The sequence below is a fragment of the Xiphophorus hellerii genome, chromosome 18 (assembly GCF_003331165.1).
Source record: "Xiphophorus hellerii strain 12219 chromosome 18, Xiphophorus_hellerii-4.1, whole genome shotgun sequence".
Lineage (NCBI taxonomy): Eukaryota > Metazoa > Chordata > Actinopteri > Cyprinodontiformes > Poeciliidae > Xiphophorus > Xiphophorus hellerii.
In genome coordinates, this window is record NC_045689.1 from 9,007,146 (window position 1) to 9,021,987 (window position 14,842).

Here is a 14,842-nt window from a genome sequence, read left to right on the forward strand (position 1 = left end):
AATTTCACAGCAAACAAGAATAAAGGCTTAAAATGAGACAGCAATAATTAACTTCCTTTGCAGATTTTAGAATGGAATGTTTTGCTTTTCTTTTTACAATCAATATCTAAATGAATGAGTTGTGACTGCATGTTTCTTTGTAGGAACCAATGGGCTCGTGACATATGGTGTCTCACAGGGAAGTTTCACCATCAACCCGGTCACAGGCATCATAACGACTACCAAGTCTTTGGATAGGGAGCTTCAGGATTATTACTCTGTCACAGGTACTGTCCATTGTGTGGCTCAAGCTATCACAGAAAAACATGTTCTTTAACCGTTTCTTGCAAAACTCTTCATTCTTCTTTAACCTTTTCACATTACTGAAGTTATACCACAAGCAGGAAAAGAGATTTTTTTTTTTTTTTTTTACAAATAAAAAATTTGAGGTGTGGAGGGCATTTATATCAAGCTCATTTCACCCCCAAAATAATCCAAATGCAGCCTACGACCTTCTGAAATCAATTTATTTGTGAATAGAATCCACTTGTGTGTAATTTAGTCTAACTCTAATTACATCTGTTCTCGAAAGACACAGTGTGAAAAGAGCATAATAAAACCTAACGAAAAAAGCACACAGATCAGTTTAAAGCAAGGTTGTTAGATGTGTATTTTCCACAATTTAAGCATGCCAAAACGCATCATTTAAAAATAGATGGAGATTGCTTAGCCCTGTAAGACCCAGTGTTCTCCTTTTAAACAACCAAACGGAAGACATTTGAACTTTTGTTTGTTTTTTTTAACCAAACTTAATTTTACTGTCCCTTTTGGTAGGGATAGTAAAACTAGTCAAAGTTAATTGGGAAGACAGAGGAAATTCTCTTAGAGACTTAAAAAGGCTTCACTCTAGAGTGGATGTTCACTTTCTGACAGGGCAGTAACTGTAAACATACAGCCAGAGCTATAGTGGAGTGATTTTGAACAAAATCTTTCAATGGTTTAAAATAGGCCAATAAAATCCAGATCTAAATCCAACTTTATAAATAGATTTAAATAGCTGCAAATACTTTGTGGAGTTTTTCCACCAAGTTTTTACCCAGCAGGGCTAAATACAAATGCAAACTACACTTTTCTCATGTACACTGCACAAAAAATTACAAAACAACATATTCCCCACCCCCCACAAATATCTTGTGTTGGTTTAACACATACAATCTCATGATTTCCAAAAGATGACAAAAATATGGAAAGGTTACAGAGGTATACATATTTTTGCAAGGAACTGTAGGCTTTAAAATTCTATCAACAGCAGATTATTATAACCATATTGTGTGTTTTTAATGATCTGACAGTTTACGCAAAAGACGGAGGCCTTCCACCCAACTATGCTAAAGCAACAGTGAAGATCAAGGTCCTTGACGTAAATGACAATGCCCCTGTTTTTGGACGTCTCTACTACAGCATAGAGGTGCCTGAAAATCTGGATGCGTTACCTCTTTTTACCCTAAAAGCCACAGATCCGGACACAGGAGACAGTGGAGAGATTAGCTACAGAATTACAGGTGTTACTATGTATTTAATTGCCTTTTTTGTTTTCCACGTTTATTGTTATTTTTTATAGTTTAGGGTGACAATATTTAACTGTCATTATCAAATTTTGCTCTCTTTACAGCTGGGGATCCATCTGAAAATTTCCACATTGACCGTAAATCAGGCGTGCTGTATACTTCAAGGCCGCTGGATCGAGAAAAGAGACCTGGGTATACCTTAACAGTTGTAGCTCAGGACAAAGGCAGTCCTCCGCTCAGTAGCAGCACCACTGTTGAAGTGACAGTTCTGGACGTTAATGACCACAGGCCACAGTTTGACAGCAGCAGCTTTACTGCTGACATTTCAGAAGACGTTCCCATTGGTTCCCTGGTTCTAGAGGTCAAGGCCATTGATTTGGACAATGGACCCAACAGTCAAATCTTCTACTTCTTGAGCCATGGCTCTCAGAGCATGTTCATTATAGACCAGAACACAGGCCGCATCATCACTGCAGCACCCCTAGATAGAGAGAAAACCGCCTCTTACACCTTTGAGGTTTGTGCAACTGACTCATCCCCTGCAAACCCTCTAAATTCAACTGCTGAAGTAACAGTCTACATTCAAGATGTGAACGACAATGCACCGTTTTTCGTTCAGGATCCACTTATTCTGAACATCTCTACCAGCAGCATATCTAATAGGCAAATCTTAGCCACAATGAGGGCTGAGGATAAGGACTTTGGGGCTAATGGGTCTGTGTTTTATCGCTTTGCCAATCCTGTCAAAGGATTTACCATCAACTCACTAACAGGAGACATCCAGGCAACAGAAAAGCTTCAAACTCTCACCCAAACCCAAAGGACTTTGATAGTTCAGGCCATGGACCAAGGAAATCCTGCTCAGTCTTCCTTGGGAGTTGTTATCATTTATATTAGGGAGCAAAACTACAGAGGGATTCGCTTCTCTCGTACAGCTAGAGACGTCAGTTTGCAAGAAAACGCTGCTAAAGGTTTGAATAAATCCTAATGTATCATGATGTAAACAAGAAGTTAAATTGAAGTGTTTCAATATTGTGCGTTCTTGATGTTTTAGGCACCGTAGTGACAAAAACTGAAGCCCAATATCCTGATGGCTCCAAAACTGGGATCATCTACAGCATTTTCAGTGGAAATAAAATTCAGTCCTTTGGGATAAACTCTATTACTGGTAGGTTTACTCATGGCTGCAAAAGGTGCAAGGAAATATTTTCCAGTCCAAGTCATTGATTAACTTCTGATGTGAATGTTCTCTCGTGAACCAGGTGAAATTTGGGTGCAGAAATCCGAAGGACTGGACTATGAGGAGACTCCAAAACTCCGCCTAGTGGTGAAAGCAGAGACAGCATCTTCCAGCTCTTACATGGCTGTCAACTTAATTCTACAGGATGTGAACGACAACTTACCACGGTTCCAGCTCCAGAACTATGTAGCATACATCAAAGAGGCGCAAGGTCACAATTCTCCTATTATTCAGGTACCATAGCCACTCTTTCTGATGTTTCTATTGCTGCATGGAGTTTAAAAGTGAATTTGAGTCCTTAAGTAGAATGGACAATTTTCCCAAGTCTGAATATGGAATTAAAGTTTGATCCCAGCTTTTGTTTCATCTTTATTTACCTGAATTTAAGACATTTTGGGGGGAAATGGTCTTTTTACATTTATCTATGTCGAGTTGATGACACTTTGTTTGCTCGTTATAATATTTTTTGATCAGTTCATATTTTAAATAATTTAAGTTTGTCCAGAGCACAAAATAATCAAGCAGTGTTTTATCACACTGCCAGACCAGAAGCCAACTTCACTAAATTGATAATTCATGCTTTAGGTGGGAACAGAGCAGCTAATAAAACCTAACCTGGTGAAGGTTTGGAAACCAAATGTTCATAATGTAAAATAAATAAATAATTTCTGGACAAACCTACGAAACTGAATTTGGAAAAAAATTAATTTTGAATCACAAACTGAGTTGGCACCTAGGGTCAGATTAGAAGAAAAAAAAAAAAAAAAACCTATTCCAATTCTATAAGTGCAAATAACTATTCATTCTTAGTACCATAAAGTGTGATTCTCAGTTGTAATGAACAATTGACATCAAAGTTGAAGCTACACTAACACAATATTTGAAAATATTTATTTTAAAAGTATATATTTCCCTCCAATATGGACATTTTCATTTCAGGTTGCTGCAGATGACCTCGACCAGGGTCAGAATGGTCAGGTAACATATTCCATCAGGTCATCATCCATGAGTGGTTTGTTCAGAATTGACCCGCTGACTGGCAGCATCACCACTGGCGCCATCATGGACCGGGAGATATGGACACAAACAAAGTGAGCTTATTGTCAGTCATTTCCTCTTCTTTCTATGCTAGACTTGTCATAGTTTTAAGTGTTTTGAAGATCATTATTTTTACTTAAGTACTTACTTAAATTTTAATGTATATTCTGTTCTTGTAGTATTTTTTGTTGAGTGAAGGCCAAAAAAATGGTTTGTGGTTGCTTTTCATCTCGTTTGCTATGATGGTATATCCATCCAAGTTCAGCTGCAGTTCAGATACTGATATTCATTTTGTGGCACCAGGCTCGTTGTTGTGGCAACAGACCGGGGAACCCCACGGCTGGCTGGCTCCGCCACCCTCACTGTGATCATCGTCGACCTCAACGACAACAGCCCCATGATTCCTCTGCCTCGAGAGATCCGGGTGCCTGAGGGTAAGCATCTCAGTGGAAGTTAGTTCAGTGATCTTATCATAAAGCCTCGCATCATGCTCCCTGGCAGCTCTCTCACTGGAGCTCAGTGTTTAAAAATCAGACCCCTTTTTATGAAACAAGTTATTGCCAGTGTTTCTGTATTCATTTCCTGTGTCTTCAGTCAAGGCTTTTCAGAACCGGATATTTCTTCATGAAGAAAAAAAAAACCCAGTTTTTCATTATAGACTCTGCTTCATTTCAGATGCAACCTAAATGACTTATTTTCTTTTCCCGTATCCCCTATACATATAGACACTCTTATTGGGACAGTTATCACTCGGGTCACAGGAAATGATGTGGACTCGGGACCCCCGCTCTCCTATACACTCCACCTAGATGCTGACAGCCAAGGCATGTTTGGAGTTCATCATTATGGGGGAGGAGTGTCTTTGACAGGGTCTCTCAACTATGAAGAAAGGACATGGTACACACTAACAGTCCGCTCATCTGACTCTGAACATCAAAGTGAAGCCAATCTTACTGTGCTAGTGGATGATGTGAATGACAATGCCCCTGCGTTTACTCAAGATTTGTACCAGGTACAATTACCTTCAAACATGTTTAAACACACCTCCGTATCGCATCTGTTAGAGAAGCAAATTGTTGTTTGAAAATCATTTAGACATCAGTTATAGATTTGCATTGTGCTTCTGAACAGGTGACCGTGTCAGAACACCTACGAGCAGGCAGTCCATTGATCACCTTGACAGCCACTGACTGTGACTCTGGTGAGAATGGAAGAATTACCTACAGAGTAATGTCATCCACTAAGAGTGCTTTCTTCATTGATCCAAGCAATGGTAAGCATAATGTGTGCATATTATAAGTTTATAATAATCTTGCACATGCTTTAACTGAGTCTTGTGCATGTTTAGAACAAGGAAGCAAACAATTTTTAAGGTTCTCCTTCAATAAAACATAATATCAACTTAAATACGTTATTTAACTATTTGTTTTTATTAAAATCTGCACTACAATGACAAGAGCTGCTGTAGCCTCACTTACTCCTGTCACTTTTTTTAAAGAATTAATTCATTTGCCTCAGCTCATTTTTACCCTTTCATCTTGTACCCAAACCTGATATAAACTCTACCAAATATAGCAATAACATCATACATGAATATATATTCCTGATATTGTAGCTATCAGGGCAGCATGATATCATGAAAATGTCCAATATGCAATAAGTTTGGTAAATGTGATGCAGGCATAGCGTGCAATAAATAAACAAATGCTTAAATTTGCAGTGTGTAACTGTGATGGTGTTATGTGCAATAAATTGTGCAGTCCTCATATTTATTATTGCTATTTTGTTTTTGAGTAGGTATTGCTAATAGCTGGAGTGCTTTGCAAAAGGATTCATACATCTCTTTAATCATTAAGTGATTTTTGGAAAGCTTGATGGGTGTAACAGCAGTTTGTGCTAATCTGATGGCTGAATAACCTATTTTATAGATTAAAAACAAGAAATATTCTTGTTGTTAAGATTATGTGTCCATTTATGTAATAATTTGGCAGTAAAAAGTTTTTTTGAATTGAAAATGTTGCTTATTTTGTTGAGATATGGCTTTCAATTAAAATGTGACTAATTGCGATTATTTAATTACAGACCCTGAAATTAACTTGATTAAAATTTTAATTGAGTCCCATTACTAATTCAAACATGAGGTTGTAATATGACTAAATGTGAAAAGGATCCTAGGGTATAACTATCACTGAAAGACACTCTGGTGTTTACAATGAATGTTTTTTGTTAATTAAAGTTAACAAAAAGATCCTTTAAGTTAATTAAAAACATCCCTTTTTTGCAGGGACTCTTTTCATTAGCCAGAAGACAGAACTGGATTTTGAATATCCCACCATCCTTGTGGCAATTGAAGCACGGGACCATGGTACTCCGTCTCTATCATCCATCGCCACTGTCCAGGTCCAAGTGTCCGACGTTAATGACAACGCTCCCGTTTTCCACCAGTTGGAGTACAGAGCCACTGTCTCTGAAGATGGTCTTCCTGGATCAACTGTTCTCACATTAGAAGCTGTGGATGGAGACCTTTTCCGGGAAAACTGTGGTTTTGATTTTGCCATTGCCAGTGGCAACTCTGGTAATACCTTCCAGATTGAGAGCAGTGTGCACTTCTTGGAGGGCCGGGGATTCCAAACAGTTGGCAGCCTGATTCTGGTTGAAAAGCTGGACTTTGAAGTGGTCCCAACTTATAATCTGACTGTTGTGGTGTCAGATTGGGGAATCCCCCAGCGAAGCGCCAGTGTGCCCGTCCTAATCAGCGTTACAGATGCCAATGATAACCCTCCGACATTCAGTCGAACAGATTACAGTGTTGTGCTTAGTGAAGGTACAGCAATGGGGACGGAAATCTTGCATTTATCAGCCACAGATCCAGACTCTGCCCCCAATAGAGAGGTGCAGTACTCTATAAGCTCAGGAGATGAGACACATCTGTTTGAGGTGGATCGTTGGACTGGAGTACTGAGGCTGCAGAGACTTCTAGACAGCCAAACTCGGCTGTCACATATGATTGTTGTTCAGGCTACTGATGGTCAAGGCCATTATGCATTGACATCAGTAAATATTGAGGTTAAAGACATAAATGACAACAGGCCTTTCTTCCCTCTTAAATCAGTAACTGCAAGTGTCAGGGAGAACCAGCCCCCCAATGCCTTAGTTACCATATTGCATGCAGTTGACCATGACAAGGGAGTCTTTGGACAGCTGAAGTATTACCTGTTAGATACCTCTAAAGATAGACAAGAGGACTTCTTCATAAATCAAACATCAGGCGAAGTACGAGCACGCTCTACATTTGACTTTGAGAAGGTCAACTCCTTCCATTTTGTAGCTGTTGCCATGGATGCTGGCAATTATTCTTCCACTGTAACAGTACAGGTTTATGTCACCGGGGAAGATGAATATGATCCTGTCTTCATCTCATCAGACTTCTCATTTAAAGTGCCAGAAGGAGCAAGGAAAGGTCAGATCATTGGCAAAATACAAGCTAGAGATGAAGACGGAGGTGTGGATGGCATTGTCCTTTACTCGTTATCAGAAAATTCTCCTTACTTTGAAGTCAATGAATCAACTGGAGAAATTGCTATAAAGATGGACAGCAACTCTAGGCATATGAGCCGATCTAAAAGAGAGATACGCCTGATTACTCTGGATGTTACCGCTCACAGCCCTCTAGAGACTTCTCGCACAGCAGTCGCCAAAGTTACCATTGACGTGAGCCATACATCTTTTGGCCTCAACACAGACATGAATATGCTGCTTGTCAGCGTCATTGCTGTTTCACTTGGGACCATAATGATTCTAATAGTAATTGCTGTGGCACTATTTTTTGTGAGAATGCGACACCACAAAAGGGAGCAAAGAACCCATAAAAGAAACACAATTTCAGGAACTCTGTTGCATAATTTTGAGGAATCAAAACTAGCAGCAAATGAAATCATATACCATCAGGCACTTCCTGGGTACGCATCTGATCAGAGTGGTAATGTTGGGGGTCCATACACTCGTGGGGGATCCCTGGATCCGTCTCATTCTAGTGGCCGGGGCTCTGCAGAGGCAGCAGAGGATGACGAGATCCGAATGATTAATGAATATCCTCGAGTGTCAAGCATCTCTTCTTCCATGCAGGAGCGTATATCTGCCAGAGGTCCAGACTCTGGAATTCAGCAGGATGCTGATCAGCTGTCAGATGTTTCCTGTGAACCACCTTTAGACTGGTTTAAAGGAAAGAAACTGAGCAGCACAAATAGTACTTTAATAGCTGGCCAGGTGCCAGTGTATAGGGATGAACGGGGTGGGTATGTGGGTGTCGGGCGAGGACTCAGCATCTCCCACCCTAAAGACTATACCTTCCCAGAGGACGGGAAGCCTCCTGTGGACGGTTCCCTTACAGCCATTGTGGCCAGTGATGAAGAGCTGAGGGGCAGCTACAACTGGGACTACCTTCTTAACTGGTGCCCCCAGTTCCAACCCCTAGCTAACGTTTTTACAGAAATAGCACGTTTAAAAGATGAAACTGCTCCTCCTCATTCCCGCAGGTCATTTCATCATAAAGCAAAAGCAGAGTCAAGGATTGACCCTCCGCCTCTCATAACCTCTGTGGCCCACCCTGGGGCCAAAACTGTACCTCCAAAGCCTGCCATATCGAGGACTTTCTCTCACTTGGCCTCATTAAGAAGATCTCCAATCAGCGCTGAGGGGTCCATCTCCTCGGTCGCAATGTCTCCTAGTTTTTCCCCATCTCTCTCGCCGCTGGCAGCTCGTTCTCCTGCAGTTACACCCTTCAGTGTCTCACAGGGTCCCTCTGCCTCCTTAATCAGCACAACTGAGCACAGTTTTGAACACAGCGAGGAGGCAGATCTGCAGATTTAAATGTTAAACTGCTGGTTTAAAACCCAGTCACTGCTGTTCAAAACTTGTGCTACTGTAGGACCATAGGCTGCAACTTGAAATGCTCAGCTCTGTTCTGTTCTGTTTCTCAAGAGAACAAGTACACAGTGTTTCATTCAGACCAAAAAGTTGAAGCTGTGGTGCTTTTTAAGACAAAACATCATTTACAGGCCAAAAAGGATTATGCCTTTCTGTGTGTGCTTGTGTGTTTTATGTATTTTTATTTTGTTGATCAGTGTTAATTTGCACATTGAGATGGAGATTTATACATGATGTCAATATTTTGTACAAAGTAATTGTTTATATTTTTGTACTTACATGTGGTTTCTGTCAAAAACATTAAAGTGTCAAGGGGTAGTAGACACCAGAATATATCTGTATATTTGTAGCTTGTACTGTATGTCCGTACTATATGTTGGTGACATTGTACATATTCTCAACCTCGTGGTTCAAATGAAGCTCCTCATCAAGGTTTTATGAGTTTAGATTTTTGTATGAGATAACTGTAAATATTTGTAGTAGAAGAGACTTCTTTACTTTCCTAAATGGAACATCAGTCAGAAAAAAGTGTTCTGTGATCATATGTTGAACTGATAATAATGAATGTGAAAAGCTGAAATGTCCTTAACACACGCTCCTTTAAACTGTACAAAGGAAAGGAGAACATGACACCCATTTTTCTTGTACAGTAAGAGCAACGGCTTTAATTTATCACTTTAAGCCTTACTGTTTTTCATGTTTTATTGTGAAAATTGTTAAGCAGGCATGTGAAAAATGGAAAATCACTTACTCTGTCAGCAGCAGAACCATTCCAGAAAATATAAGCAATTCTGCTACTTTAACATTTTTTTTGTACTGGTAAAAACTCGATAAAAGGGCCATTCTTTTACTCTAATTTGGGAAAGATCTTTTTTCTGGTAAGTTTTTGTGTACATTATTTAAACTTTTTATCATCAACTAACAAATTTAAAAACAATTAATTTTTGATATTCAAGCAGGAATGTTTCAGTTGCTTTTATGCAGAGATCTGATCATCTGCATGATCATAATGTGCTTTTGGCTTTTACAGAACAAAACATGTTCAAATCTATTTCTTTAACTTCATAGTTCCCCTACTTAGTTGCCAGTTTTATAGTTATATTATCATCTAGCATTTAACTGTAACCTTATTAAAACAGGCCCAGAAAAAGAGGGGCTTGATAAATTATTCACAGGAATGTTAGAATATCCTGACCATGACAAAATAAGCACTACATATTTAACTGAATGAAGGCACCTTGCTTTTTGTAACATTTTTATTTAACAGACGTTGAAAATAAATTTGTCATCTGCCTTCTTTTACGGTCAGTATTGAAGAGAAAACATGAGAAAATACTGCATATCAAGTCTAAACTTGTCCTGAGTGATGTTTTAAGGAAAAAGTGCCTGATTAAAGTTCTTGATATCTCATTGTTGCCTCTGTTGCATCTTTCCAAGCTCATATTGATGGCCTAGATATATCTAAACATTTATTCCATAATGTGAACTTGGGTTTTTATGTGAGGGGGTGGCAGGGATTGCAGTCATAATGCTGTTTCCATACACCAAAAAAACATTAACTTATTGCCAAAAATGTCTGGGTGGTTTTAGAAGACTCAGTGTGTTTTGGACTGTTTTTAGAAGCACCTTTAATCAAAACAGAAGTAGAAAAACATGTTAAATGTGACAGACACACACGCAAATACTTCATTGACCCTAAAGTGAAATTATGTAGTTGTCTATAACACCCATTCATACAAACCGTAAAATGAAAGACCCACCAGCATAATAGGTCCCCTTTAAGTATGGTGTGTTCACTTGTGGTGGAACAAAGATTGTTGTAAAAAAAAAAAGTTGTAAAATCATCCAATTTCATTCCTACGGATGGTTTCTCAAAGGATATCCACTATTTAAGCTTTTGTAAATTCTCCATTCCGAAACTCACTCGCCATCATATATGACCAGCAAGAAAGAAGTGGCTCTTGAGCACCTCACTGCAGGCTGCATCCTGAAGAAAATAAGAAAATACATTTTCAACAAGATGGGAGAGATTGGTTTACTTCAGCAAGGCAAAGTAAACAGAATCTAGTAGCAAGTTAAAGATACAGACAAGCTATAGCTCCATAACAGGCTCAGGTTATAAAATAAGTTTTGTGGCCCAAATCTGGCATCAGAAGTCAGTGTATTTACAACAGAGCTCAGTTGATATGAGTAAGAGGGTAAAAGGCAAGTAATTACCCAAGCTTAAATGAAAGGCTGCGTGCAAATCGAATGAAGTCTATCATTTTCCCATCAACACAAAGTCAGTACACAAAGGCTTGGATTTAGCATGCAATCTTCAGTGCCAGGCTGTCTTTTTGCTCATGCTCACTGTTGTGGCTTTCAGTGATTTGTCACTGCTGTCATGCCTGTGTTTTAAAAATTGTGTTCCTCAAGGTTAGAAATCCATGAAATAATGATTTTTTTTTTAAATAATACAACCAATATGCCTTGCCTTGACAAAGTACTTTTTTACGTTGTCACACAATCACAAAATAACTTGTTCTATTGGGATTTTATATGGCCGATCAACAAAACTCATGGTGAATTTAATTTAACAATGAAAATGCCCAAAAAATGTGGTACGCATTTGTATTCAGCTCTGTTTTACCTTGACACCACTGAATATAATCAAGTATATTAATAAGTCACCTTATTAGTTATAAAATGTTCACTTTTGTTTGTATAATCTAAATACACCTGCTCTGTGCAGGCCATCTTGAATGAATGAGCAGCACTCTAAAGACCAAGGGACACACCATCCAGGTCAGAGATGACGTTTTGGAAATCTTTCTAGCTTTGAATATTTCATGGACCACTGCCCACTTGATCATCCAAAACTGAGGAATACTGAAAATTTGCCAACACATGTTCGCTGATCTAAACAGAATAGTAGGAGAAGTAGTTAGAAGGTTGGAATCTGTCAAAATAAAAAGTATTAATTGTGCTTATTACTAACAGAAAATCTTTAGATTTGTTGTTGGCCGTGTCTAGAAGTCGATTTGAAGGACACGGCAAACAACCAACCAAAGGCAGCAGGAAGGTCTTAGCGCAATCAATCACATTTGTATATGCTGTGCTCAATGTGTTAATGATAGGGATACAACTTATTGTTCCAGGAAGACCTTTTATCTGTCATTATCAGAGGCCATGCTAACTAGCCTGAGCATTCATGGCAGACTCTGTTGTAGTAATCTAGGAGCAGTGCGGCAAAGAGCAAGGGAGAGGTGTGAACAGCGGTACACAAGAGAAAGTGTTTGAAAAACGATGCCAAAAAAACTGCTTTCTATCCATTCTGACAGAGCTTGAACTAGTTTGGAAAGGAAATTTATCAAAAACTGTACTTTTCTAGATATTCAAAATTGGTAGAGATATACCTCAAAACAACTATTAGTGAATGTTTGCTCTACCAAAGTGTCTCAGGGAGTCTGAGTCCATGCCAAGTTTTTCAGATATGTAAAACATACAGTATATATTCATCACTTTTCTTACACCTCATGATAATGGAGTGATTTCCATTGGTCTATCTCAAAAGTATCAGTGAAGTAAATTCATATTTTTCATTGTAATATGACTAAATGGGTGTTTTAATGGTTTTTGAGACACTATGAGCAAGCTGTGGTAAACTATATTGTAGAAAGAATACAGATATGGTACCTCTACTGGTTTTACATTACAAATAAATGTTGCTATTGACGTTTATTTTTCAGTTTCTCAGTAATATGAGCAAGCAAGTGAAGCAATGGTTTGTGTAGCTTTCTATGTTTATGATATTCAGGCTTAAAGCTGTTTTCCACAGAACAAACATTCATTCTTTGAAATCCTTAAACCTGTTGGAGAAGTGAGTGTTGCTAACCATGCTGATCAGTTGCACACTTTGATCAAGGAATATGCTGCTCAAGTCATTTCATGCATGTTGAGTAATTTTGCTCCGGTACCTGCGTTGCACACTTCCAAATGGATGCAACATTGTCTTTTTATTGCAACACAACGAGCGTCACAACTTTAAAAGCTGCCGCAATTCATTCCAGCTCAAACCACATGTTGAGTTTGAATGTCTTGAATAAGCTTTTCATGGAAATTCTACTTCTTGAGAAATGTAAGTTTGTTGTGTTGAAGAGCTTGGCTACGCATTTAGATACATCATTCCTGATCACCTGATAGCAGACCACTTGAATGGCATTCCTCATTATTCCATCACATTTTCTAAAACCCGAGCAGCTCTCTTTTTCTCTGGTTTGATGTGACCTCATTGGATTTTCCCAGAGTATTGTTTGTCTGTTTAATGGGAACTTTTAAACAAATCTTTTAGTATTGGCAAACGGTGTGGGTTGCATGTGTACTTGACAAAGTAAAACCCAAATGCAGACTCATGAGCAGAGGCAGCAGGATGAAGAGCCCCCCCAAAAAACAGATTTTTTTTAATTCTGAGAATCAAAACAGTTAAAACACTAAAAAGCAGACTATAACTTCCTAAATCCACTGACAAACAACGGAACAAGACTGAAACAAAGAACAGTTCACTCATGAAACATTGATGACATGCTGGCAACAACAAAAAGAACTAAGTTCTTGTCAGGGCTAATCATCTAACAAACTGCATGTGTGGGGAGTCAGCTAACAAAACAGCAAACAGAAACAGGAGGAGAAAAAAAACAGAGGTGCACAAAGCAATATCATAACATAAAATAAACTTAACCACAAAACAGAACATGTAAATACATTGGAAAAATCCAGACTTCCACACAAAACAAGAAAATCTCAAAGATCATGACACATAGACCCATAAACCCATAAACCATGACACGATGAACATAAAACTCATTGTCCATAACAAGTACGGTTTCCAGATGCTGCTCATCGTGGTCTCCTAGGGGTGGAGAAATGTAGCTGTTTGCAAAATCAGTGAGTATTGAAATTACTACCGGTTCCAAGGCCAGGAAAGTCTCACTGTTCTCGGATCCAACTGACGAGTTACAACTTCCTTAACAACACTAGATGGAGAAGTGCAATTTCTCAATAGTTGGGATACACTTTCTGGTCCGCTTTAGTAAAGACTAGCACCAACTCTCTCATGTGTTGTCCCCACTCTCAATGGAAAAATAAAATACTGTGGATGAATCGGTCTATCAGTTATGTACCTGGAGAAGTATCAGAGTCTACAGAGTGACTACAGTTTAGGATGAAGAGTACAGTGGCCAGATTTTGTTTTTGCATATAACATTTGTTGAAAGAAAATGGCCACAACCCTTATGAAGGTCTTCCAAAGAATACCCCTGCTCCTCAGAAATAGGATTCCAGCTTTGCAGGAAAAATGACAACAAGAATGCAATGGTTTTAACATGACTTGCACAGAAGATGCTTTGGCTATGCGTCACTCTCTCTGCCTTATGTTTAAAGGTATTTTCTATTGCAACTCAACCAAAACAGACAGACTTTTAAAAGCATTTAACAAGATTTCAAGGGTACGTCTCATTTTTACAACCAAGGTGGTGTTCTCATTTTGATGACGTTTTATATGAAGAGACTTGTGAAAAGATAAAAATCAGCGGCAGACATCCATCCCATACAAAGAGAGGGCATGGGAATATTTTCATTTGTGCTTTTGTAGGGAACAGACTCTTCTGTGGTGAAACCCAGGCTTCCATTCATTAAATACATGAAGCTGAGCAGTGTCTTTCCACTCATGCTTGGATTACCTATAAACACCTCATACCTGAAGCTTGCACGGAAGTCTCTGCTTCTTGTTGTTTCAACAGATGGCCAAGGTCCAAAGCATCCCATCCTCAGCTTAACATGATCCTTTCTCCAAACTCTTCAAAGAGACTCCCCCCACTCCTACAATCTTCATGTCTCTCATGAGTTGTGTTTTTCCTCTGCTCTTTCTTCAAGGTCTTGCCAGGCTACTTGCGTGACTAGAGGGAATGGGGGGAGGGAAGGTTTCAAAACCCAATGGCACGCGAACCCCAAATCTATTTTTGGATAGAATTCTTTAAAAAAAAAAAAAAAAAGAAGAAAAAAAGCCACAGGGAGAAATAGGCAATACTGGGGTGAAGAGTGTCTGTTTCTCATT

At 38.9% G+C, this 14,842-nt stretch overlaps 1 protein-coding gene across 1 annotated transcript in view; it reads left to right on the top strand.

The window, feature by feature from the left end:
• The window catches only part of LOC116707721 (protocadherin-16-like), a 95,353-nt gene extending 85,192 nt beyond the window's left edge, over positions 1-10,161 (top strand). The window contains exons 12-21 of the mRNA XM_032545203.1: positions 144-266; positions 1,332-1,541; positions 1,652-2,518; positions 2,602-2,715; positions 2,810-3,021; positions 3,727-3,878; positions 4,129-4,259; positions 4,551-4,837; positions 4,957-5,098; positions 6,110-10,161. Coding sequence (XP_032401094.1) covers positions 144-266; positions 1,332-1,541; positions 1,652-2,518; positions 2,602-2,715; positions 2,810-3,021; positions 3,727-3,878; positions 4,129-4,259; positions 4,551-4,837; positions 4,957-5,098; positions 6,110-8,694 — 4,823 coding nt within the window. The 3' untranslated portion in view covers positions 8,695-10,161. The remainder of the gene's footprint in view (positions 1-143; positions 267-1,331; positions 1,542-1,651; positions 2,519-2,601; positions 2,716-2,809; positions 3,022-3,726; positions 3,879-4,128; positions 4,260-4,550; positions 4,838-4,956; positions 5,099-6,109) is intronic.
• Positions 10,162-14,842: the final 4,681 nt, after the last annotated feature.